The 22,856-nt window shown below is 41.3% G+C and overlaps 3 protein-coding genes across 9 annotated transcripts; 2 read left to right on the forward strand and 1 right to left on the reverse strand.

Moving 5' to 3' along the window:
* The first annotated feature begins 457 nt into the window (after positions 1-457).
* LOC115021185 (zinc finger and SCAN domain-containing protein 2) lies at positions 458-5,444 on the forward strand. Of its 6 annotated transcripts, XM_029451415.1 has the most exons (5): positions 458-473; positions 629-672; positions 946-1,413; positions 2,183-3,144; positions 4,016-5,444. In XM_029451415.1, exons 3-5 carry the CDS (start codon positions 948-950, stop codon positions 4,817-4,819), a joined length of 2,232 nt encoding a protein of 743 aa, XP_029307275.1. In that variant the 5' UTR covers positions 458-473; positions 629-672; positions 946-947; the 3' UTR covers positions 4,820-5,444. The 6 variants fall into 6 exon arrangements, with proteins under 6 accessions (XP_029307275.1, XP_029307269.1, XP_029307271.1 ...); XM_029451409.1 differs by lacking the exon at positions 458-473 and having other exon boundaries at positions 480-804; positions 943-1,413; XM_029451411.1 differs by lacking the exon at positions 458-473 and having other exon boundaries at positions 480-804.
* A 1,012-nt stretch (positions 5,445-6,456) lies between these two features.
* LOC115021187 (zinc finger protein 2 homolog) lies at positions 6,457-9,909 on the forward strand. Its single transcript, XM_029451418.1, has 3 exons — positions 6,457-6,676; positions 6,846-7,116; positions 7,194-9,909. Exons 1-3 carry the CDS (start codon positions 6,650-6,652, stop codon positions 8,705-8,707), a joined length of 1,812 nt encoding a protein of 603 aa, XP_029307278.1. The 5' UTR covers positions 6,457-6,649; the 3' UTR covers positions 8,708-9,909.
* Positions 9,901-22,483, reverse strand: LOC115021186 (discoidin, CUB and LCCL domain-containing protein 1). 2 transcript variants are annotated; one of them, XM_029451417.1, is made up of 15 exons: positions 22,330-22,483; positions 19,215-19,436; positions 18,291-18,428; positions 16,695-16,746; positions 16,532-16,604; positions 16,297-16,430; positions 16,172-16,209; positions 15,639-15,830; positions 14,364-14,476; positions 14,097-14,265; positions 13,892-13,984; positions 13,594-13,687; positions 12,744-12,781; positions 12,550-12,657; positions 9,901-10,634 (listed from the first exon to the last, which is right to left on the reverse strand). In XM_029451417.1, the coding sequence occupies exons 1-15, from the start codon at positions 22,430-22,432 to the stop codon at positions 10,207-10,209; spliced, it is 1,995 nt and encodes a 664-aa protein (XP_029307277.1). In that variant the 5' UTR covers positions 22,433-22,483; the 3' UTR covers positions 9,901-10,206. The 2 variants fall into 2 exon arrangements, with proteins under 2 accessions (XP_029307277.1, XP_029307276.1); XM_029451416.1 differs by having other exon boundaries at positions 12,550-12,660.
* Between the last annotated feature and the right edge of the window lie 373 nt (positions 22,484-22,856).

Raw genomic sequence — 22,856 nt, forward strand, 5'->3', positions numbered from 1 at the left:
TCGTTTAATTAAATAAAAAGTTCACTGCTAATGGAGTATTTAAAAAAGAAAAATGCAGTCGGTGTATTCCTATGTAAATAACTGATCTGGCTTCTAACACTGAGTGAGAATAGGGGACGCACAGATTTAGACAATTTTCTTTCTACCATGTAACCCTAGCGGGGCCCCATAGTATATGCATCAGTAATTACTGTATATTCCAACATAATATACACTATTCTGAAATGCATAATGAGTAGCCTATTTGTAACGTAGTATTTTACACTGGTATTACTACGTTTAGAAGATTTGAGTACTATGAGTTTTTGGTAAATGCTACCACCTGTGCTGCTGATTGGCTGTAATGTCATGCGATACCGCTCCAAGACGCTAGGTGTGCTCGAGCGCCCACCCGAGTTTCCTCTCCTTGTGGTGCTTCATTTGTTTTCCTCATTTTCAACTCCCCTTAATAATACATCCATGTTTATGACCAGGTAATTTGAGTTTGCAGCCAGATAATTGTCTTAATTGTTATAATTTTCTTTATTTCCACATGGTGTGGGCGAATCATGGGGGTTTCTTAAAAATGTCGCTTGTCGTTTGCTTTGGGATAAAAAGCTAACACCGAGGTTGTTGTATTGTCCTAAAGCCACGCTGTGCCAACATCGGTTCCTCCTACCAGGTGAGCGCGAGGTGTGTAACAATGCATTTAAGTTCCGTCATATAAGCATTTCCATGGAAGTTGTTTGACAAGCTTGATAGAAAACATAAGAAAGAAGAAAACGCAGACACAGAGCAATAGCCACAGATGTAGTCGCTCGACAGGTAAGGCTAAATGTAAAATGACCTGTTTAATTTATTAGTAAACATACATATTGTGTCTTAAACATTAACCCATACCTCTGTATGTTAATGTTCATTTAACTCTCTCTGTCTCATTACCCTGTGTGACTCCTCAACCAGCAGCCATGTCCATTGAATACACCATTGATATCCAGCTAGCAGAGTTGGGATATCCGGACATCTTACAGCCGGGGGAGACCTCGGTTGGAGAGACACCCAGTCACTCTCCCACTTCACTTTCAACCACACATGTACAAAGACTAGTGGTCAGAGGCCAGCAGTCAGCTGATGGCAAAGAAGCAGGTCCAGCAAAACAGACCTCAAATAATGAGCAAAGCACAGCGGTTTCTACATCACCTCTGTCAGTGACTTGCACACCTCGAAATCCCGCAGACCTTCCACAGCTAATACCTGAACAGGATGACAAAAGAGAGAAAGATGTCGGTGGCAGAGGCACTACACAGGACGATTCAACAGAGATGCAACAAGATGTGGCGAATGACTCCGATGACAGTGAGGTGTATGAGGAAGAAGAGCTTGATGAGGATGATGATGATGATGATGATGATGAGGAGGAGGGACTACACAATGGTAGGACTCATTCACTTAGACTCTCATAAGCACGTAGCAGTGTTTTGTTTACTGTGTGTCTGAAACACACACGTTTTAGCTGCTATTGTTATTGTCCACAGGTCTCGTGAAAAGATCAAGACCAACAATGAATTGATTCTAGTAACAAGTCTGCGAAGCCAAAACCTGATACAGTTTCTCTTTGCCATCGACCTCAATTTCTGTCTAAAAACTGATAAAACACCCAAAGAAAACACGCTGTTGCACGCTGTTGCACGCTGTTGCACGCTGTTGCATGCTGTTGCACGCTGTTGCACATTGCAATGTTCCTTCATTACAATGGATCTGGGCATTGTAGTTTATTTTGACCTAACACTGTCCTGTAGTCTGAAATACACACCAGAGCACACTGAAGATAGAGCCCCACCGAATGCACTGATTACTGCTGTTTAACTAACGTTTTCACAAAGCAGTTTAACAACATTTTTAGCCTTAAATAAAAAAAATAAAGAATATATGTGTGACCTGTTTTTAAAGATCTTTAATGCAGCAGGAATAAATGGCCTTGGGGCTGAGTGAAGATTGACAGACTTGTCGGTTTTAGTATTTTTTTATGGGATTTGTTTACAATAACAGATAAACAAAATATAGACTATCGCCAGCTGGTATGTTAGTCCATATGAAATAACTTATGTGTATCTCATTTCAGTGTTTCTCCTGCCTGTTCAGTGTACTTCTTTGATCTAACTCTTATCCGTTGGCACACTTTTAATTTCCTTCTTTTCCACAGAGTCGAGTCATTCAGGAGAGTACCGCTGCAGTGTCTGTGATCTCCAGCTGCCCTCCAAATTCAAGCTCCAGGACCACATGAATCTGCACACTGGCGCACGCCCATACTGCTGTGCTGAATGTGGAAAGCGTTTCTGCCAAATTTACAGCTACCGTGTCCACCTGCGCACGCATGCCCAGACCAAAGTGGATCTTCTCCGGTGTCGTGTGTGTCTGAGGGGCTTTGCGTCACAGGAAGACTTGAAACTCCACCTGGCGAAAACTCACTTTGAGAAGAAGTTTTACGAGTGTGACCTGTGCAAACGTGTGTTCACTTCCCTGAAGGAGTGTGAATCTCATGTGCAGTTACACAAATGTAAGCAAGACGTCGTATGTGCGGTATGTGGCCGTAATTTCTCCTCTCCAAAATCTCTTGCGCGCCACCGGAGGACGACGTGCCATCACAATTTTAAATGTACAGACTGCACAAAGACCTTTACTAAGAAGAATGCTCTCCTGAAACACAGCTTTTCCCATCTTGGTTTGTTGCCTTACACCTGCATACGATGCCGCTGCCACTTCCGCCTGGCAAAGCTGTACCGCCAACACAAGTGTGAACCCGAACGCATTCACTGTGTGGCGTGTCTGAGAGAGTTCCTCAGTCAGGAGGACTTCCAGCAGCACAAAAAGGACACAGGCTGCTGGGGCAATCAGGAGCCTAAGGGTGATGAGATCAGATGTTTGGAGTGCGGGCAGAGATTTGACACTTCCGAAGAGCTGAAGAAACATGCCGGGGCTCACCAGAGGGTGCTGAAATGTGCTGAATGCGGAAAGGGTTTCCGCTCTGCCTTGCTGTTAATGTCTCACATGGGCGGTCATGCAGGCAAGTCGCCCTGCCTTTGTCAGAGCTGCGGACTGGGCTTTCCCCACCAGCAGAACTACGACAGCCACCTTAAGACCTGTGGACAAACACCCCAGCCTGCGGTGAGTGTGGGGCATTATGGTGATGTACAGTATAAGTTTAATAAAAGCAGAAATATTTTTCAAATGTCAATATTGCACACAAATCATATAATACACTATTACAGTAAATCATTCGTAATAATATAGTACACCAGTTTTCTTCAGAGTACCTGTACCTTTAGTATTTCACTGCCCCCTCCGTTTCACCTCTGACCACACCCAACAACCGTGTCACAATGCAAGGTGACGAGTTAAACTACAAGCAGTAAGATTTTCAAGACAAGACGAGACAAGATTTTCAAGGCAAATGAAATGCAAATGTTAAAGACACAATGAAAAACAAAAACCAACAAGTTATAGACTCGTACCCAAATAATCCCTCTCTATCATCAGTTGACCCAGTAGAAGTGTGCGTCGGTGTCCGTATACAAAGAGCCCACTGCCTGGATTTTCTTGTTTTGCTGTGTTCGGGATGTTTTTGTGCCTCAACCTATATAAAAACGTAGCGACAAAGTGCCACACCACATAGCGTTTGTCTTCTGGGTTTTATTTTCTGCCAAGACTGCTGTTGCTCCCGAACAAGTTGTGATGTCACAAAATCACATAGCACATAGAAACCTTTCCCTTCAGCAGATGAACGGGAAAACAGCCTTATAGTATCAAACTCACACTCGCACATCTGCAAACATCCAAGTGAAGTAACAAGAAGTGAAACATGTGGGGGGGGGGGGAGATTACAAGCCAGTTCCTGTTGGTAGATGCACTGTTGAGCTTGAATCTCACCTCCAGCAAATTATAGGTCTCTCTACTTTGATTATACTGGTATGGGACACTTGTGTTTTGTATAATTCATTGAGCGACTGCAATGTTTTTGTTGTTTTTCTCATTTTAGAGTGCTCTTAAGAAACGGCCGGCTTCGAAGAGCTCCTCAAAAAAGGTTGGCGCAGACACAGCCTCTCTGCCTGCTGAACCAGTGAAGGATTCTCGCAGTCCAGGACTTGTGACCGGGGGTGTGTCTGCTGGCTATGGTCCATCAGATGGATTATGGAAGCTAACCCTAAACAAACGGCCGCCTCCAGGTGTCAAACTTGTTGTTTTTCTTCCCGTCTGTGCAACTCAAACCAACGACCTGACACTCCCTCCTGCGACTTCTCTGACACAACCAGTTCCAGCTATGCAGGGCCAGACTCAAGACGCTCTTCCGCCTCTTTCAAATGAATGCCTTGGAGGGAATGTCGCTCTTGGAGCGCCGCTAAATGGCCCCCTGAATTTGGTAACTGGGATCAAACAGGATCCAGAGTTGCAAGCACCTCTGGATTTGTCTAAGAAGTGTAACTCGTACAAGTCTGCTCTGAGCAACAGTTCTCTTCTTCCTATTAAAAGTGAGCCAGGAGAATTTAAAATATCAGGAGAGGCTAATGGCACTGAAAAACAAGAATGTAAAAATAGCTACAGCAAAGCGATTGTTAAAACAAATGAAGTGAAGCCGTTTAAAATGGATCCTATGGATTTCTCCAGTTTTAAGGTTAATACTACATCCTCTGGACTTATGATAGACTTTAGGAAAGAGCCTCAGTCTCCTGCTCCTGATTTTGATTTGTGGTCATCCAGATCTTGCCAGCTGACAGAGAAAGAAATGAAGATCGAGGTTGACATTTCACAGCCTGCTGATGTAAAGAAATTAACACTTCAATGAGAGTGGTCACATTCCTTACTTGAGGATGTGTCTAAATCCTGTCAAAAAACACACCTACTGTACCTGTATCCCCGTAAACCAAATATGGAGGTTTTATTCTTCAGCCAGAATATTATACTATTCAATATTGTATTCATCTCTGTCTAATCACTTGATCTACTATTGTATGACAAGGCAGAATTTTTCAACTTTTTCCACTAGAATAGACTTCATAGAAATCTAAACTAATGTATTTCTAGCAGTGAACTGCAACCTTTGGTTTAGAATAAGAAATGTTTGCGTTTCCCTGTGATTTTAAACAAAGCATTCCAAACTCTTGCTTATTGTGGCATTTATTTTATTTTCATATGTGGGTGAAGGGTCACAGGAGCAAAAAGGGGTATTGTAACAGTCATGAATGAAGTCTATGCAATACCGTGCACGATTTCTATCTTTTTTTTGTACTTGTTTTTGTTTGGGGATATTGAATCCTTAGTGTGTGTATTACATTGAATGAAAACACTGGATTTCTTAGTATTCAGCTGAAAACTTGAAATGGTGTGAATTATTGTGTATTGACCTTTTACTACCATGTTGAGTATTTAATTAATGCAAATATTGGTACTGATAAATAATATGACATTCTGTCACATTGTGATTTAAATGTATCTTTATCTTCGCAGTCTGCAGGTATTTTTTTTTATGTTTTTCTAAAGGAAAATAAACGTGTCCTTGATGAAAGATCAGTTAAGATCTTGTTGATCACTTTTTATTATTAATCCGAAAGATTGCCTCGTGTGTCTCCTTAAACAGGAAAACTCTGAAACACAGCTATACATGTACATCCACAGCGTCAGGTAAGTATTTGATTGAAAGCAATTGTTCACTGAACTTTGAACCTTTTTTTTGTCAAGCTAGATACAGAGTTAGACTAGGCAATAAAGAAAGTCAACACTAAAATGTCAAATATCCAGCTTTCACTGAGGTATCCCATCACATTAAGCAGGTAATTTGTATAACATCACAAAAAGCTCTGTTCCTACGGAGATTCACTGTTCAGTGAGTTTGCATTTCATTAGTGAGTTATTATAACGTTCCAACTGCGATGATTACATCCTTTAAAAACGTGATTTATTTGGAGAAATTAGTATATAACTACTAATAACTACAAGCCTTAAGAGACTATTACTCCACTGTCTGAAACTGTTACTTTTGTTTATTCTGAATTTTTAGCAATTTCAGTCTGTGTTACCACAATGTGCTGTTGTGATGCTATCATATACATATCATGTTAAATGCTGTTCCAGTTGTATCAAATAAACTATTTTACCTTAATGCCACATTCATTGATGTCAATTGTTTTTGGATCTAATCCATTTATTAATCATCCTTTTTCTTTTTAATTATTATTATTATTGGTGTAAATCATATTTAGAACAACGTGTCTGGTAGTTTTATCTTATTTGTTCCATTCTCAATTAATTAATGATTTACTAAACATTTATTTTTATGTAATATTTATTTACTGTTTATTTTTTTGTCTTATTTACATATGTTTTTCAGTTTTACAAGCCAATATACCATTTTTTTTAAAGTGAAAAAAACAAAACAAAAAGACTACATCTCAAGTCACATGATTAAAGAACCCGGAAATACAATGTTTGCTGGGGGACGAGATATTTTTAGCCATGACTTTAACGGGATTTGGCTACAGTAGACATATCATAATGTAATCAAGAACGTACATTTGTGTTGCTTTCATTGTTTTGAACTCTAAGGTTTGAAATATTGAAATCGTTGATTTAAAGCTAAGCCGTTCATCCGAAGAAAATCAGCGTTTTCTTTTTCTTCATGGACAAAGATAAGTGTAGCGACATTGTAAGTAGACGACTCCGTTATTCAAACAATCGATTTTGAGAGGAACTAATGTTTTCAGCTAAAATCATGAAGCGTGTAAATCATTGTAAACGCACAGTAATATGTACTTTTGGTTATTCATACACCAAATGCATTCAGACTCTTCAAGCATGCCTTGTACTTCTTGCAGCGTGCGCAATGCTCCTGGATGGAGATGCATCAGTTCATTGGTGACCTTTTCACATCTGGAAATGCAGTGAAGGATCAGCCCGATGTGCTGAACGCTGCATGGGGCGTGGCTGCTGCTGGTGGTGTTGAGGCTCTGCGGTTCAAAGCTGCTTCACTTGAACCTGTACAACAACCTCGACCTGCCCGGGACAGGTCAGAGGCAGAGCCCGGCCGACAGATCCAGCCTGGGGCATCACAGAAGAAGGCAGAGGCGGTCAGAGACAGGAGAGAAGGTAAGCGCTCGAAATGTTTGTTTCAATCATTTTCTTGCATGTATTTTCTTGTAATTCATATTTATTTTTATGTCCAGATGTGCATAATGCCTGCACCTGCCCTGGCTGCCCTTACTCCACTTCTCCTTCCTTTGATACTTTAAAACCCAGACAATCTTTGTACACGCACCCACGCTCGGATGCTGTCTGCCACCCCAAAGACCTTAGCAGTACTGCTCCAATGAGCCTCAGCATGTGCTTACCAGACACCAGTGATCCAAGCAGCACCACATCTGAGCTGGAGAGCAGGGCTTCCAGCCGACCGCAGAGGGGTGATGCAGACACTCGGAGCGCAGACCAGACTCCTCCTTCCAGAGCGTCCTCGGGCTCCTTGTCTCACCTCTCCATGTTTCCCTGCTTGTGTTGCCATCGCCTACAAACCTGCACCCAGATACTAAGCCACCACGAAGGCACTGACTCCCCATTTTCTCACACCCATCATCCTTTTCATCACCACCACTGTCCTATAACCTCTTGTTTAACCTGCCCTCAGCTCGCCTGCTCTCATGCTCCGCAGCTCTCCGGCCCTTTTCCCTGCTTGCCTTGCCAGCGCTCCTTTCCTACCTGCACTCACCAGCACAGACAAACACACACTCAGCAACAAGAAGAAAGAGGACGGGCGTCTATGACCATGTTGCCGCTGCATCCCTGCATGCACTGCTCTGCCTCTTTTTCCAGACCGTCCCAGTTGCTGCAGCACCAGCGCTCTGAGCACACCCACAAACCGCCTGGCTTCCTCTGCACAGAGTGCGGCAGGGCCTTCAACTCGCACAGTAACCTTCGCATCCACCTCAACGTGCACACCGGCGCCCGGCCCTACTCCTGCTCCGACTGCGGGAAGAGTTTTAGCCAGTCGGGGGCTCTGAAGATCCACAGGCGGATCCACACAGGCGAAAGGCCGTATTCCTGTGGATTTTGCGACAGGGGATTTCCCCATCTTGCAGGTGTCCGGGCCCATCAGAGGACCCACACAGGAGAGAAGCCCTACTGCTGTAGCCAGTGTGGGAAATGTTTCACCCAGTCAGGAGCTCTTAAGATCCATATGCGCATCCACACAGGAGAGAGACCATTCATCTGCAGCTTCTGTGGGAAAGGCTTCTCCAACCGCTCCGGGATCCGCTTCCACTACCGCACAGTCCACGGACTGGCCCCCGAACACGGCGGAGAAGCTGGAGCTAGGGAAGCATATCGGGGTCCAGCAGGCCGTAGTTATCCACCCGGGCGCCCCAGGACTTTTCCTGCGGCCAGCGTTGGGCTAAATACATCCAAAAGTCCGGATGGCAACTCGTACACAAACGCCAGAGAGTGTCCTGTGTCGACCGCCGCTCAAACTGGTAATGAGAGAACATCTCAGTCAGAGGGAGCAAACCCAGGAGGCAGCAGAGAGGGGCTCCTGTATGCATGTGAAGACTGTGGCCTGCGCTTTAAGGATGCCCCTTCCAGGAACAGACACCAGACTCTGATGCACTACTCTTCTGAGGGGAGGCAGGAGGAGGAGGAGGAGGAGCAGAGGAAAGAGTTGAAAACAAACGAGAAGGTCCGCGATGAGTGAATTAATGTTGGGACATTAAAACAGGCTGAGCATAAACAAAACCCAAACACCCGAGTAAATAGTGCTTTAACAACAGGTAGTGATATGATGTGTGCAGTATGTTCAGTATTTGATATAGCACTACTTCTTTTCAAGCTATTATATAGACTTCAATTTAGATTTTCAATGACATGTTTGTAAAGGAGAGATTCTGTAAATCTTACATTCAGAAGCTCAATCAAGCTGGTTTTCATAACAGGTTTGTAGATTTATGATTTAATAGAAGTTAATACTCAAGAGTGATCCTTAGTGAGGTATCCAGCTGCCTGTTTGTGCAGATTCATCATTGCTACAGGCTTCAAGTCAATTTGCTGCAATCACACACCAGGTCAACTTCTAAAATATTTTTCTCAACAGTTTTTTATTGTGCCTTATTCAGCAGTGGAAGTGTTTAGCGAGTTCATCGCTAAATGTGACAGCACAAAACTTGTAAAAGCATTTCTAGAAAATGTAATTACACTTGAGGGTCTTTTAGTAACATGTATATATAAAATGGCAAACAAGTCAATTTTCTTCCTTTCATTTAAGTGTGAACAAAAGCAAAGTCTTATCAGTTTATTTAAATTAGTAAATTCATCTGTTTATGATCTGTATTTTCTAGAAGAAAATCCAATGGACTTTGCATGGTATAGACCATTTTGTAAAAGTAGGGAATACAGAGTTAAGTAAAATTAAGTTTCTGTACAGTTGCAAAAGCCTAACAAATAACAAGGCCGTGTGCAGGAATAAGGTTTTGTGCTTTGGTTATTATAAAGGATCTTAATCATGACACCACCTTGCCTGTTGTGCCTTTCTGTTTTATATTACAATCCAAAAATGTATTTAAAAAAACAATGTTTGTTTGGTACTATGTATGTTATAAATGGACGACAGTTATTTGAGGAGTGACAATCCATTACTGTTCAAAGCTCGAGAGAGCCACCTGGTGGTTATACATAATCATAGCAACAATATTACCCACTTTGTTACATGCAGTGCACCATTCATAGTGCTTCTTACACGTTGAATTTATAATTTACAATGTAAAGTGAGGACAAGTAACATATTCAATCCACTTGTTTTGTATTAACTTGTTAAATACACTGAAGCATACATTGCTGTTTTGTGTTTTTTGAAAGTGCAGCTTGTGATTAAACATTTCAATAAACAGTATCTCACTGAGACACGACTGAACCTGCATTTTCTTTGTGCATCACGGGACACTTCCGCTGTTCAACTACTTACTTCCAGGAAGGAAATATGTGTGTGCGTATGGCTCTCAGATCATTGTGCACTCTGAGTTGTGAACCCTCGTTTCTGCATCGTGTTCCAAAGCGACTTCTCAACTTTGAGTACATCACTCACTGGACGTTCTGCTCCGTCAGCATTAGTAGTCTCTGGACAACACTGTCCATCTTAGCGTCCACTTGAGATCACCTCACATTTTAGCTCAGGAGAGTCTTTTCTCTCCGCGTGTGAGCTCACAAAGGCTCCTCGTATGTGTGCTTCTGTAGTAAAGAGTCACATGACTTAGGCTCAGCGTAGACCGCACTGACCGGCCGTGGGCCATTGATATGTAGAGCAGGAGTGCAGTAGCCATTGGACAGCATCCTGTGTGAGGGGCAGTCATACTGAGTGTGGCTGGAAGTTGTTCTGGTCCCAGTGTTAGGTGCTGGTGTCGGAGGTCCGTGTGTATGGCTGTGAGTTGGTAGGTTGAACTCGGAGAGCTGCTCACTGAATGGTGTGGCGTACTCGGGCTCTGGGGGAAGAGGCTCGGCGTACTCTGGCAGGTTTCCAGGAGTGTCATAATGGTTGAAGGTGAAGGGGGTGGTGTAGCCCTCATCTGAGGAAGGTCTGAATGTTGACCCAATCTTCTGTCCAATAGCTGCAACAGCAGGCTCTGCATAGTCTGGAAGGATAAAAAACAAGATCATATTTCCATTCACTTGAGATGAATAAATAATCTTAGATTAATAGATCTTCAAACAAACATTGACATTGGTATCAGCACCATCAAAAAACTTACTTTCGGTCCAATTTGATATATTTAGCCTTGGGGGCTGTTGCTTCTTCTGTTCAATAGCAATTGGCTGATTTTGCGGTACATTTTTCCTTTACTGTTTTTTCTGCTTAATTCTCTTTGTGGCAAAACAATGGTAATGGAAGTTACTGGTGACCCCCCCCCCCCCCCCCCCGTATAGTGGCAAATATTTATTTCTACTCTTGTGGTTTCGCACGGATTAAACAAACTAGAACAAATGTGTTAATTGGAGAGCTTTAGAGGCGCCGGTAGGTGTGGGCCATAGCCAAGCTAGCTGTTACCCCCTGTTTACAGTCTTTGTGCTAAGCTAAGCTAGCGGCTGTAGCCTTGTGTACATATATCAGATGGATATGAGAGTCGTATCAATCTTCTCATCTAACTCTCTTCAAAAAAGCAAATGTTTGCCTCAATCACTGAATTAGCTCAATGGGGCTGTTTGATCTGATATATTTGTCCTTGCTATTATTAATTTCTTTTATCTTGTAGCGATCCCTTTTTTAACTCTTGGTTGCAATCAAGTGTTTTTATCATGCATCTACAACATGTTTCCCTTATTTTGTATATCCCTGTAAAAAAAAGCCCCATTATTTCCAGCTAATTTAACTGTCAACTTGACCAGGATCAAAGTATAATCTTTAAAACTATTTGATTACCTTAAAGTACCTTTTAAAATACTGTGTTAAAGATTCAACTACTTAGTTATTCCTCAGGATAGCTAAGTAAGTGAACCCTGAGCTTGAAGGTTTTTCAGTGTATGCCTTTCTAAGATCAAGAATCATTTCTAAATAGGCATGTCAGAAAAGCTCAACCCATTTTAGTTCTATATCTTCAAGACTCTTACAAAATGCTCCAGATCTGCCAATATGGGACGGAAATATCAGGCATTTTATGAGCTTAAAACATACTTGTGCATCCCCACTAACACTCCATTACTGCGATGACATTTTGTAATTTAAATGAGTATAAAAACATCAACTGTAGCACAAAGCAGCATCCTTTCCCTAATGGCAGAAACTTATTTAAAATCAATTGCTTATTTGCATCTTACGCTGCAATTTCTGGGAAATGCTTCTCTTCTACTCAATAGCAGTCACACACTAGGGCAATATTGAGCCCCTTGCCTGAGCTACTTGGCCACCAACAATGTCTCCTCTAATCACAGGGACGGGGGCTGACAGTGTCGTGTACTCACATCCGATCAGACATTACTCTTCGCCCCAGCAGAAGAGGCTGTGGTGTGGGAGTCCTAAACCTTACCAGGGAGCCTCAGAGCCACAGCTATTTTAATTAGACGGGCTTCAGTGAGGGCTTTGATTGTCTTAGCTTTGACCCTCTGTCCTGTTCATCACTGGACCTCTCAGTGAAGGGCCCCCTCGCTGGGGGAGGGGTTGGAGGAGGCAGAGAGACTGGTGGTGGTGGTGGGGGGAGGAGGCTGAGCGTCCTTTATCGAGCTCCAATTAAAGGGTTTCTTTCAGAGAGGCTCCGTGGACCAAAGAAAGGAATGTTTATACTGCATCTGGGTGATGGGCTGAGCCAGGGGAAAGAATGGACAGCCCGTGGAGAAAACTGTTTGCCTGTCAGGCCCGGCATGAGCTCCTCAAACTGACCACTGAAGCCAGAGACTGTTAGAGCAGGAAAGATGGAGGAGGGAAGGCAGAGCTCACGACTTGAGTCATCCGTAAACTCTGAATCGGGCGATGAAAAGACTAGCACAAAGGAAGCAGCTGATAGTAACAGTTGTAATACTGTTGAAAAAGTGAAACATATTGCTATGAATTCTCACCATTAAGAGGAGGGCTAGGTAGAGCATCATGGACATTTCTCTCCAGAGGTAAAGAGATGAGCTCTGATTGTGGGCAGGAGAGACTCTTAGCCTGGAAACTCTGACAACCTACTTGACACACAAACACACAGTCAGAAGCTTTTTAACAGAAGATTGAAAAATACTGGAAAACCTTTAAAGAGCACTTGACTTACTTGAGGGTAAGGAGTACTTCATCTGGGAATCCTTTTTCCTATATGGAGAAGAAGATGATCACAAATAATTAAAGTATTGCACATAGTAGATACAGTTTCTGAAGTGAGCTGCTGTATGACTACTGGGGCATTTTAGAGCCGAACCTATTAGTCAATTAATAAATTAACCATCAGTGACTATTTAAATAATTGATTAATTGTTTCAGTCATTTTTCAGACAAAGATATAATCGGAAAAGAATTTCAGCGGCTGAATCAATAATGAAAATAATCATCAAGCCCCAAAAGCACTCAAATATGAATAAATTAATAACAACAAAAATGACAACATTTGTTCTGATTGGTCTAAAGTCTTGTAATCTGGTACGGACATGATGCGGGCAAGTATCTAACAGTACACCTTTGAAATTTATAGACCCCATTAAAAATCACAATTTTATCCAAAGACAAAGTCGGGATTTAAAAAGAAATTGGAAACAATGCAAACGTGTTTATAAAATGTGTTTCATAGGAATGTATGCATGTGTGCATATCTTTTATATACAACTTGTTATGAGTTCATAGATACCAAATACTTTATTGTGCTCCTTTCTGAGATACAGCCATTCTTATCATACTATATTTATTCTTTGGGCTCATGGAAATACATTTATTTACTAAAATATAATGTAATTGAATGATTTTTGAAAACTTGTACTTCAGATTCAGGATTTCAGTAGCAGGCACAGATGGGTTAATATATAGTGACATTATTCCATGTGCTATAAATTCATTTCAGTTAAGAGTGTTTGCAAACCGTTAATAAAAAAACAAAAGTTCAACAATATTAAATTAAAATATTAAAACGGTACCTTCGCTTCCACCAGACTCCAGCCAACAAACAACTGCCGCACATTATCAGCCCCAGAACCACTGCCACTGCCACTATTACCGGCTGACTGGAGCCTGCAGGAACACAAGAGTCTGAGTGAGCAAACAGTTGTGTAAGTGTGAGGAAGGAATGCAGTTTATTGCAATGTGCACAGTGTTGAGTGTGGGAGAAGCATATACAACATTGTTTTTATTGATCTGACATGTATTATGCTAAAATAAACTGCCATTAATTCTCATTGCACACATACACAATTAGAAACTGGTAAAAGTACACACTTAGTCTTGTCTCCACTAATACCGGGCCATCTGTGGTGGTAGGATTAGGGCTGGGCCGTGGCGTACCCATGTTAACTTTGATGGATGGAGATTCTGTTGGGCAAGTAGGACAGGACGTCATAATATCAGTAGAGTACAGACACGAACTCTAACTGCTAAGACGACTCATGCAAACAGCCGTTTCTGGATAAGTAAGAATACCCACCAGGGCGTGACCTTGGTGTGACCTTGGCAACAGGACAGCCCAGGACTTGCACCTGAGCTGAAGCTCGTCCATGCCAGCTCAGTGGCTGTAGACGGACAAACCGAGCAACCACAGGAGGGAAAAAGCTGTTGAGGACCCTGTGGTGGCCATCAGTATAGGCCTGAAACACCTGGGGACCAAAACAAGCAAGTTACTCATTCACAGAGAACTCCAGGAAGCAGACAGCATAGATTAAGTGAACATCAGCGAGTACGGGACAATGCATACCTTTTTTTCTTTGCTGAGAGCACCTTTGTAAAGCTTCCAGGTTTTCCTGTCCTTGCTGAAAAAAAGACTGTAGGATTCTATGTAGTGCTCGTTTGATCCCATTGTTATTATTCCTGACAAAACAGAACACAACCTTTTATCAGTTCAACACACCTGATACCAAGAAACAAACTGATACGCTTTGTTGGAATTTGGTCATTTTAGCCAAGTGAAGCATTGAAAGGACACGTCTGATGACATAAATCCCATGAAAACACCAAAACGTGTTGGGCAACCTCTCAATACTTTTTCGACTTCCCTACCCCGTCTGTGAAAAGGTCCACTGACAGAAGGCATGACTGTTTGATGTTCTAAGGCTCTGATTGGTTGTTTTGTTGATTATAGTTTGTTCCACCAATAAGGTGAAGACACACGGCCATTTCTAATTATTGACGTGCAGTCCTTTGTGTGTAAGAAAAGTGAGCAATGAAAAGTCTTTCTGTTAAAAATAGGGTTCAAGAGAGAGAGAAGTAGATAACTACCAATTAAAAAAGAGATGTCGTAAGTTTTTAATTGTTACTAAATACAAACATTTTTGGTTAGTAACAACTTTGGAAGTATTTAACACAATGCAGAAGTGAATTTATTGGGAAACGATGCTGTTATCGCTGTTCATTACCATGACTGCACCAAACTCATTCGCTGTGCACGGGGAGGCAAGGAGCTGTGCAGGTGTTACTGATTAAGGCTTGTTGTGCATCTAACCTGAGTTTTTGGGATCATTTTCACTGTCTGTTCCCCAAGCTCATTGGTTCCTACTGAAGATCTGAATCTTTAAAAACAGATCATAAATATAAATAATTTCCATAATACGATTTTTAGCAAACATTATTCTAACAGCAGTAAATAGTGCATTTGTTGGGGACTATTGTCAGTGGTGGATTAATACACGTTTGGTGTGCTAGGGAGTATTTCCTGGCAGGACGCAGCAGAACGATGTATGTGGAATTGATTAATGATATATTACTGTGACCATGTATATCTTAATTAGGGAACAGGTCAACCATCGATGTGTTTTTAATAGTTTTTGGACAACAATGGAGGACCATGGCACAGAGGAATAACATACTGCTTTTCTTATTTTGGATACACAGAATACTTTTTAGTGAGATAAATTCATTGTTGGTTTTTATTGAATTTGTTGACAGTAAAAAACAAAAAATAGAATATCATCAGACTTAAAACAACTTCATTAAGGTATATTAAATTAACATATTTAGCAGTTTGTTTTTTTACCTGTGATGGTGCTTCTATCACTCAGCCCCAGCTCCACCCACGGGTTTGGATCATTATCGTCTGCTGCCCAGGGTAGGAAGTCATGGCTAGAAACCATGTTTGTGGAAGACCAGAACATTCTGTCCTCTTGACTGTTTTTATCCCAGAAAGATGAGGCGTTTAAACCAGAAACTCTCAGGATGTTGTTGCACTCTGTTTGCAGACCAGAGGAAAAATGGTTCATTATGCAGCCCAGAGAGGTTTTATACACAGCAACATTAGCCAACAACAAATCATGTATACTTTGCCGCAGAGCATTTGATGCAGACTAGTTCACTATGATGAATTGCATAAATCAAGAAGTTCAATTATCATACCAAAGTAAAAGGAATATAAGCTTATGGATGTCAGGAAGGTGGTAAAATCACTTAACAAATAAATAAAAATAAAAATACGACAGCATGTCTTGAGAAATGGACAGCAGGAGTGTAAATAATGTAAATGAATTAAAACACTGGGTGTGCCTTTTGAAAAATACAATGTGTTGCTCATACCTTGACTGAAGAGCAACTTCTTTTCAGATAGTGATCCCCTGTTAAAAGAGGACGGTTAAAAAGGTCAGTGCATCGACGTAAAATCAAACATAAACTCATTTTGAGTACAATAACAGCAGACACACATTTTTGAAAGGATTCCATTGGCGAAGGTGGATTCATAGAGTGTAAGACTTCTCCCACGGTTCACAGTGACACGACCTCCAACACTGTCAGATGCAACTCCAGCATGGACTGCAGTCTTGCACAGGACTGAGGTCTATAGCAGAGGGAACACATGACGCACTTTCACACATAAAGTCAACTAATAACTTGTGCTCATAAGTAAAAATAAATAAAAAAGCCATGTTGTTTACTTACGTCTCTGTAACCCTGTTCAGAGTTTCCCCAAACATCCCCTGTGATATTCTTACATCCAGCAGGGCAGTAAACACTGAGAAACAGCAGAATTTCAAGTGAGAAACAAATCACAGTTCTACTGAAACGGAATCTATTACGGGAACTGCAGAGGTCAGCCGCTTACCTCAAAAGCAGCGAGCTAGAATGAGATCCTCGCTGTAAACAGGAAATGAGTTCTGTAACAACAAAACAGACAAGAGATGTATAAAAATGTAGACTCCTGTGAACTTTTAAAACTTTGTTAAATATGTATTGGTGGACTTGAATAGTATGGTGTGGGACCCAGTAACTCAGGCTTACATAATACTCAACCACGCACAAACAGATTCTGTGTGAGACGATCTAGCCGGCTGAACGGGTGCTAAATAAGGGGATGAGCGGTCATTGCTGTTGATGTGACTAAGCCCTTTGTTACTGTGACTTTGTCACTGTTCACGAGTACAGTGGATGGTCCTCGTGTGATCACAATTAACAGACAGTGGTTTGTATGTCTGAACATGGGCTTAGCTCCAGACACTGACGGATTTCATAAACAACTCAGTAAAAAACAGGAAACTATGATACATACAGTACAGTACGCATTACTTCATCCAGAGAAAAGGAAATTATCTCTAAGTATAGACTGGCATTCAGACCAAAAAAGTCCACATGGTTATTAAAATGATGCACAGGAAGAAGCGTAACCATTGTAATATTTTCTAATTGAATCTGTAAGATCCAGAAACATTCAAATAGTTTATGTGTACGCGTAAAACAATTTGCTGTTGCATTAGTAGAAAGAGTTAAATTATGTGGACTTAATAACTGCTAAATGAACAGCCTCTGGGTTGCAACACACACGGGATGGCAGTGGTTAACAGGCTGATGAAGAAGAGGGGGAGGGAAAAAGAAATCAAGCCACTCCAATCGACAGACTGAAGCCTGAGGCCTCCCTCCATTCAGCACGAGAGAAGGAATCTTACTCCGGCTTTCTGAGCAAACACGCCAGAGCAAAGACAGCGATGGAGGATGAATGCCAATAAGAAGTGACTCACAACCGCACATTACGCATCGACTCACAATACACAAGCACAAACATTCACACAGACATTGGTGTTAAAATTACACCAGTGTAAACTTGTAAATGAGCAAATTGTGTGTGTGTGTGTGTGTGTGTGTGTGTGTGTGTGTGTGTGTGTGTGTGTGTGTGCGTGTGTGTGTGTGTGTCAGTCTACAGAGTTTTGTTACCGTGGTAGCGTCACAATCGTGTAAGATGCAGTCACAAAGCTTTACGCCCCTGGTCCGATTTGGCGTTGCGGCTCATGTGATCCCATCGCAACACGGTCTCTAGTTAGTCTGGCTTTTAACTGAGCTTTATTTCTTATTCTGTCTAATTACTAATATTATTTCACCTTTTTAGTCTTGCTTTTAATTGTTAATTATTATATCTGTCTTTTTATTCTTGGTATATAACAAGTTAGAGCTTTTATCTTTTTGTAAATTGACGAGATTTATAAAAGTGTTTCCTGTTTTTATTTGTATTAAATGTTGTTATTATGGAGTGTTTTATTAATTAAAAGTAATTTATTACTTTGTGTGTGAATGTAAAAGTGAAGCTCTTTGTGTTACATTTTACACTTTAGCTTTACGAATAAAGTCAGTTGGATTGATAATAAACAACACTCATTATAACTGAGTAAGCACCTCACAAACAGTAATCAAGCATTTACAAATGTCATACCTGGATACTGTTCTGTGGCATAAGACAGTAGAAACCCTCGCCCGGAGCGGTGTGGGCCGGACTTGAAGGTTATCGTCACTTCATTGCTTTTAAGTGTCACATTCTTCTGTGATGCATCAAGCTTCCCACACACTGGACCTGTAAACACGGAGACACAAACTACATTTGTAAAAGCGCAGAAACACAGATACAAACAGAAAATGACACTTTTGAATCGTTCGTCCCTTTTTCAGCATTTATCAACAGATTTATATTATTTAAAGATTAACTTCAAGTATTTTTCAACCTTATCTTCCCATGTCTTTGTGTCGAAGTGACACTTTTTTTAATTGGTCCAGGCTACAATGTACATCCACTAAAGGTGCTTGTTTTTGCCACTGACAGGCTCAGATTGTCAGACTGTTACTAGACGGTCTCGGTCCACTAGTGTTTTCCTGTCATGTTTGTATCCCATACAGACACAACAGTATAGTCAAGAGCAGAGCCATGTAGACTGCATGTAAGAACACCTCTCCAGTATAGAAAACTACACCAAAATAATGAGCCAGGTTCTGAGGAATCTGATAATAAAACAGAATATTTCTCTCTCCTGAATCTCTCAGCCCTCATTTTGTTGTCTTGTCAAACTTCCATGCCCTCGAGACACGACTTAATACACCTGGATGCAGAATGTGCATGTGTCTGTTGCGAAATTGGGTTTGTCTCTTCTGTCAATGTGTCAAAGGAATGAAATGCTCTGTGTGGATTCCACGATCACGCTGGGAGGACGTCAGTAATAATGACATGGAACATTAAGAGTTTGTAAGCAGGTGTTTCAGAAAATAATCAACATGGCAGACGTGAGAGCACTTCTGTAATGTCTGAGACGCAGTGATCAGACATAAAATAAATACGCTGTATTTCATCAGCGGTGAACAAGTTTACCCAGACTGGGCTCTCCGCTCTTGTCGGTGATCACAAGAGAGCCATTCCTGCAGCCTGGACTGCTCTCAATGTCAAAATCCCCAAACAGCAGTCGCAGCGTTCGCCCCTCTGGCACGCGAAGCCTCCACGTACACCAGGTGTTACTGGGGTAGGTGCCTGGATAGTTCTGAGAGGCCAATGTGCCAGACTCTGTGCCCAGCAGGGAATGTCCACAGCCATTACCTGAAATAATACAAGTACAATAAGGAGGCTGTGACGGGAAAGAGACAGCAGTGCACAAAGTAAATCCAACGTTAGGACATGCTGAGGGACAGTTTAACCCTGTTGCTGATGAAGAGCCTCTTTAGAAATGAAGTAAAGAGTCATTCTTCATGTTTTGTGTCAAAAGCTTTGTTTTTGTTTTTGACAGGAGCAAAGATCCAAGTTATTAGCATTTTTAATTCAATCAATGTAATACTTTATTCTAATTCTTGTTTTGACGACAACATTTAATTCTTATAGTCCACGAGGAACGCAAGTAACAATTATTTCATTATTAATCTTATATTCTCAATTAATCATTTAATTATTCAAAATGTCAGGAAATAGTGAAAATAGGCCCAAATGGTCCTTATTTTCATGAACCTAAGTTGGCATATTTACATTAATTGTTTTGTCCGACCAACAATTCAAAATCCATCGGTGTTCAGTTGAGTATTATAAGACTAAAGAAACCAGAAGTTATTCGGTTAAGTGGTTTATTATTGACATTATTTCTCATTCTTATGAGCATGACTTACTAACTTACTATTAGTAACTAACCGTTTATCAAAATGTTTCCCTATTAATCATCTGAATTGCTTCAGTTGTACCGTGTACTGACTAACAAGAAATATTTATTTCTCACACAGTTAATGGATATCAAAGTACTTTATAATAATAAGTTTCACTTCTAAAACATTTGTGCCAGGCAAAGAGTTATAAGCTGAGCTTAAATAAAGCCAAAATCACATAACCACAGACAGTCTCGACATTAATTCTCGAACTAAATACACAGAATATTAAGGGCTTTGTTAATGCACTATTTCAGGACAGATGAGTAATAATCTCTTCTGAACATGCACAGCAGACCAGGGCATGTTTATACTCTTCTGATCATAACAGTGAGATGACACAACTGCAGGGAAGTACTCCAACACTATGACCTGGACACTGGATGTATTGCAAAAGATACTCTTTATAAGATTAATTCTTACTGTGTATAAAGAGATGATTTTATTTAGATAAAAGGCAAGAAAACTGATCAAAAGTATGTTTTAAAATAAATAAATGTATGCACTGCCTTATGAACACGAATTGTTGATTTATTACATCCTCTGACCTGCGGTCGCGGTGACTAACACTTTAACGGGAACTGAAAACACAAATATTTAGATCCTATAACATCCCTTTGGGTCACAGAAAATAAATGAGTCAATCCCCACAGTGGTCATACCGAGATAAGTGGTGTGGGGGCGGCCGGCTCAAAAATGTCAAGCAATGACGTGTTCCAAGAATGGTCAAAACTTGAAAAAGGCAGCAGGGTCTATCTAAGCCTACGCATCATGCCTGTCCTTGTCTTCCTTATAAGGCTCCTGGAGATTTGTTGAGGGGAAACAAGAGGATAACCTTCCCTTCACCCACCCACACCCACACACACACACACACACACACACACACACACACACACACACACACATCCTGCATCACACCAGCAGCCCCTGACTTCCTCACTTCAGCTCCTGATACCATAAACCTTGGGATGTTATTGTCCCTCCTCAAGTCCCCAAAGGATTCCCTGGAAATGCCACAGCGACGCACTGTAACCGTGAGCAACAGAGCGTGGTTCTGTCACCTTCCGGTGGGAGGCCACGGAGGCTGCCACGCTGGGGAAGTTCTGGGTGGCCGGTAATCTCCCCCTGCTCACTGAACCCTTTCACCTACAGTCTGTCTTTAGTCTCACACAGAGAGGGATATATGTTCGGCCTGTTCTGACCAGTTTAGAACATTTGGAAGGGGAATTACAGAAATCTGGAGTCAAACTGGGTGGCATGGATAGCAGACAGTCAATCAAAAGAAGCCCGTCAACATTGTTCATCCACTTGAGGCTTTGCTGGCAGGTCTTTACAGGTCCACGCTAGCAGACAGGATGTTCACCTGTGCTACCTGTCACTACATTGTCTTATCCTGTCTTGTGTGTCAATCAATACGTTACAACTCCATGGCTGAAGTGTTTAACTCCTTACCCTGCGCCCCACTAAAGCTCTTTGCATACTTGCCAGAAAGCAAAAAGTGATTCAGAACAAGTAATTGACTGGACTTAATCATCTTCCGATGTGAGGAAACCAAAGCCCCACAGACAGACCAAAATCAACAAAAGAGATTTGTGGTATGGCTGAGTGTTACAGTCACAGTCTGCGGATCAGTACATTGCTTTTGTATTTATCTGTGTGTATGTGTATGGTCACTATGATTCATACTGCACATGGACTTGACTGCTGCTTTGAAAAAACCCTGTGGGAAAGGTAAGCTAGCTGGGACCAGTAGGTAAACATGCACAAGGGAAGAGTATGTAAAGAATGCTACCATGACATCACATGGTCGACCTTTGCGCCTACTTTAATATGAAATACAGTATTTTGCCAGTGACCTAAACACATATAATTTAGTTGGACTAATTAAAGTTTTCCTTGTGGTTCATACAATACAAGTAGAATTGACAGCAGGACATGTAGAAAATGTAAAGACATGTGTATTACACAATACAAGCCTGTGGTGATATCAGTTAGCAGAATAGATGCTGATTTAATAAAATGAGTAAACGCCCGTAGGACGTTTGTATGATAAAGACTAAAGTTAGTTTAGGTAGGATGCAAAAGTTGTGTTTTGGTCATTGGTGCTGGTCGCAGCAGTGCTTTTAAACTATGTCACTACATCTCATTAACATAATGAATCTGTTATTAGCTATTCGTGACTAGGACTAGTAGTAGTGGCAGATGCAGTAGTAGTAACAACATCAAACAAGATGTTTAAAATAAAGTCTGGCGTCACATTCTTTATCTTATCAATAGCGTCAACAAAATAGTTTTTTTCTCACCCTCCTGGCCGTGAACACCTACAGAACAGACGCTAAAAGTGATCCAGAAACCGGTAATAAGAGACTTCACAGCATCCCGGATGTTTTCGCACTTTGCAAGCATGATTTCCAGAGCTCTGTGTGAAAAAGTAAGGTGCAAGCCCCGATGGCTCGAGCTTCTGCCCTCAGTAAAAAGTTATAGTACAAAGTACTGGATATTTACTATTGGCCACGAGACGTAAACTCGACCTCTCATTGGTTCTCCGTAAGTGTCAATCAAAGAATCCCAAGCATTCCATTCCCATATAAGGGAGGGCAGATTTGTTGGTGTGTGCTGATCTGAGACCGGTCGTTGGCAATAATACTAATGATTTACTCTAGTTTGCTAAGATAGCAACACTGAACCTGGATCAGATTGCTCTGTTCATCTGTGGAGGCTAGTTTATGAATTTAAAAGGTGAAATGATGAATTCAAAAGTCAATAATCTTTTTATATTTATGTTCAGTCTATGTTTAAAACCAACATTACACATCTTGCCTGTGTGATT

Source organism: Cottoperca gobio, chromosome 16 (genome assembly GCF_900634415.1).
Source record: "Cottoperca gobio chromosome 16, fCotGob3.1, whole genome shotgun sequence".
NCBI classification, from domain to species: Eukaryota; Metazoa; Chordata; class Actinopteri; order Perciformes; family Bovichtidae; genus Cottoperca; species Cottoperca gobio.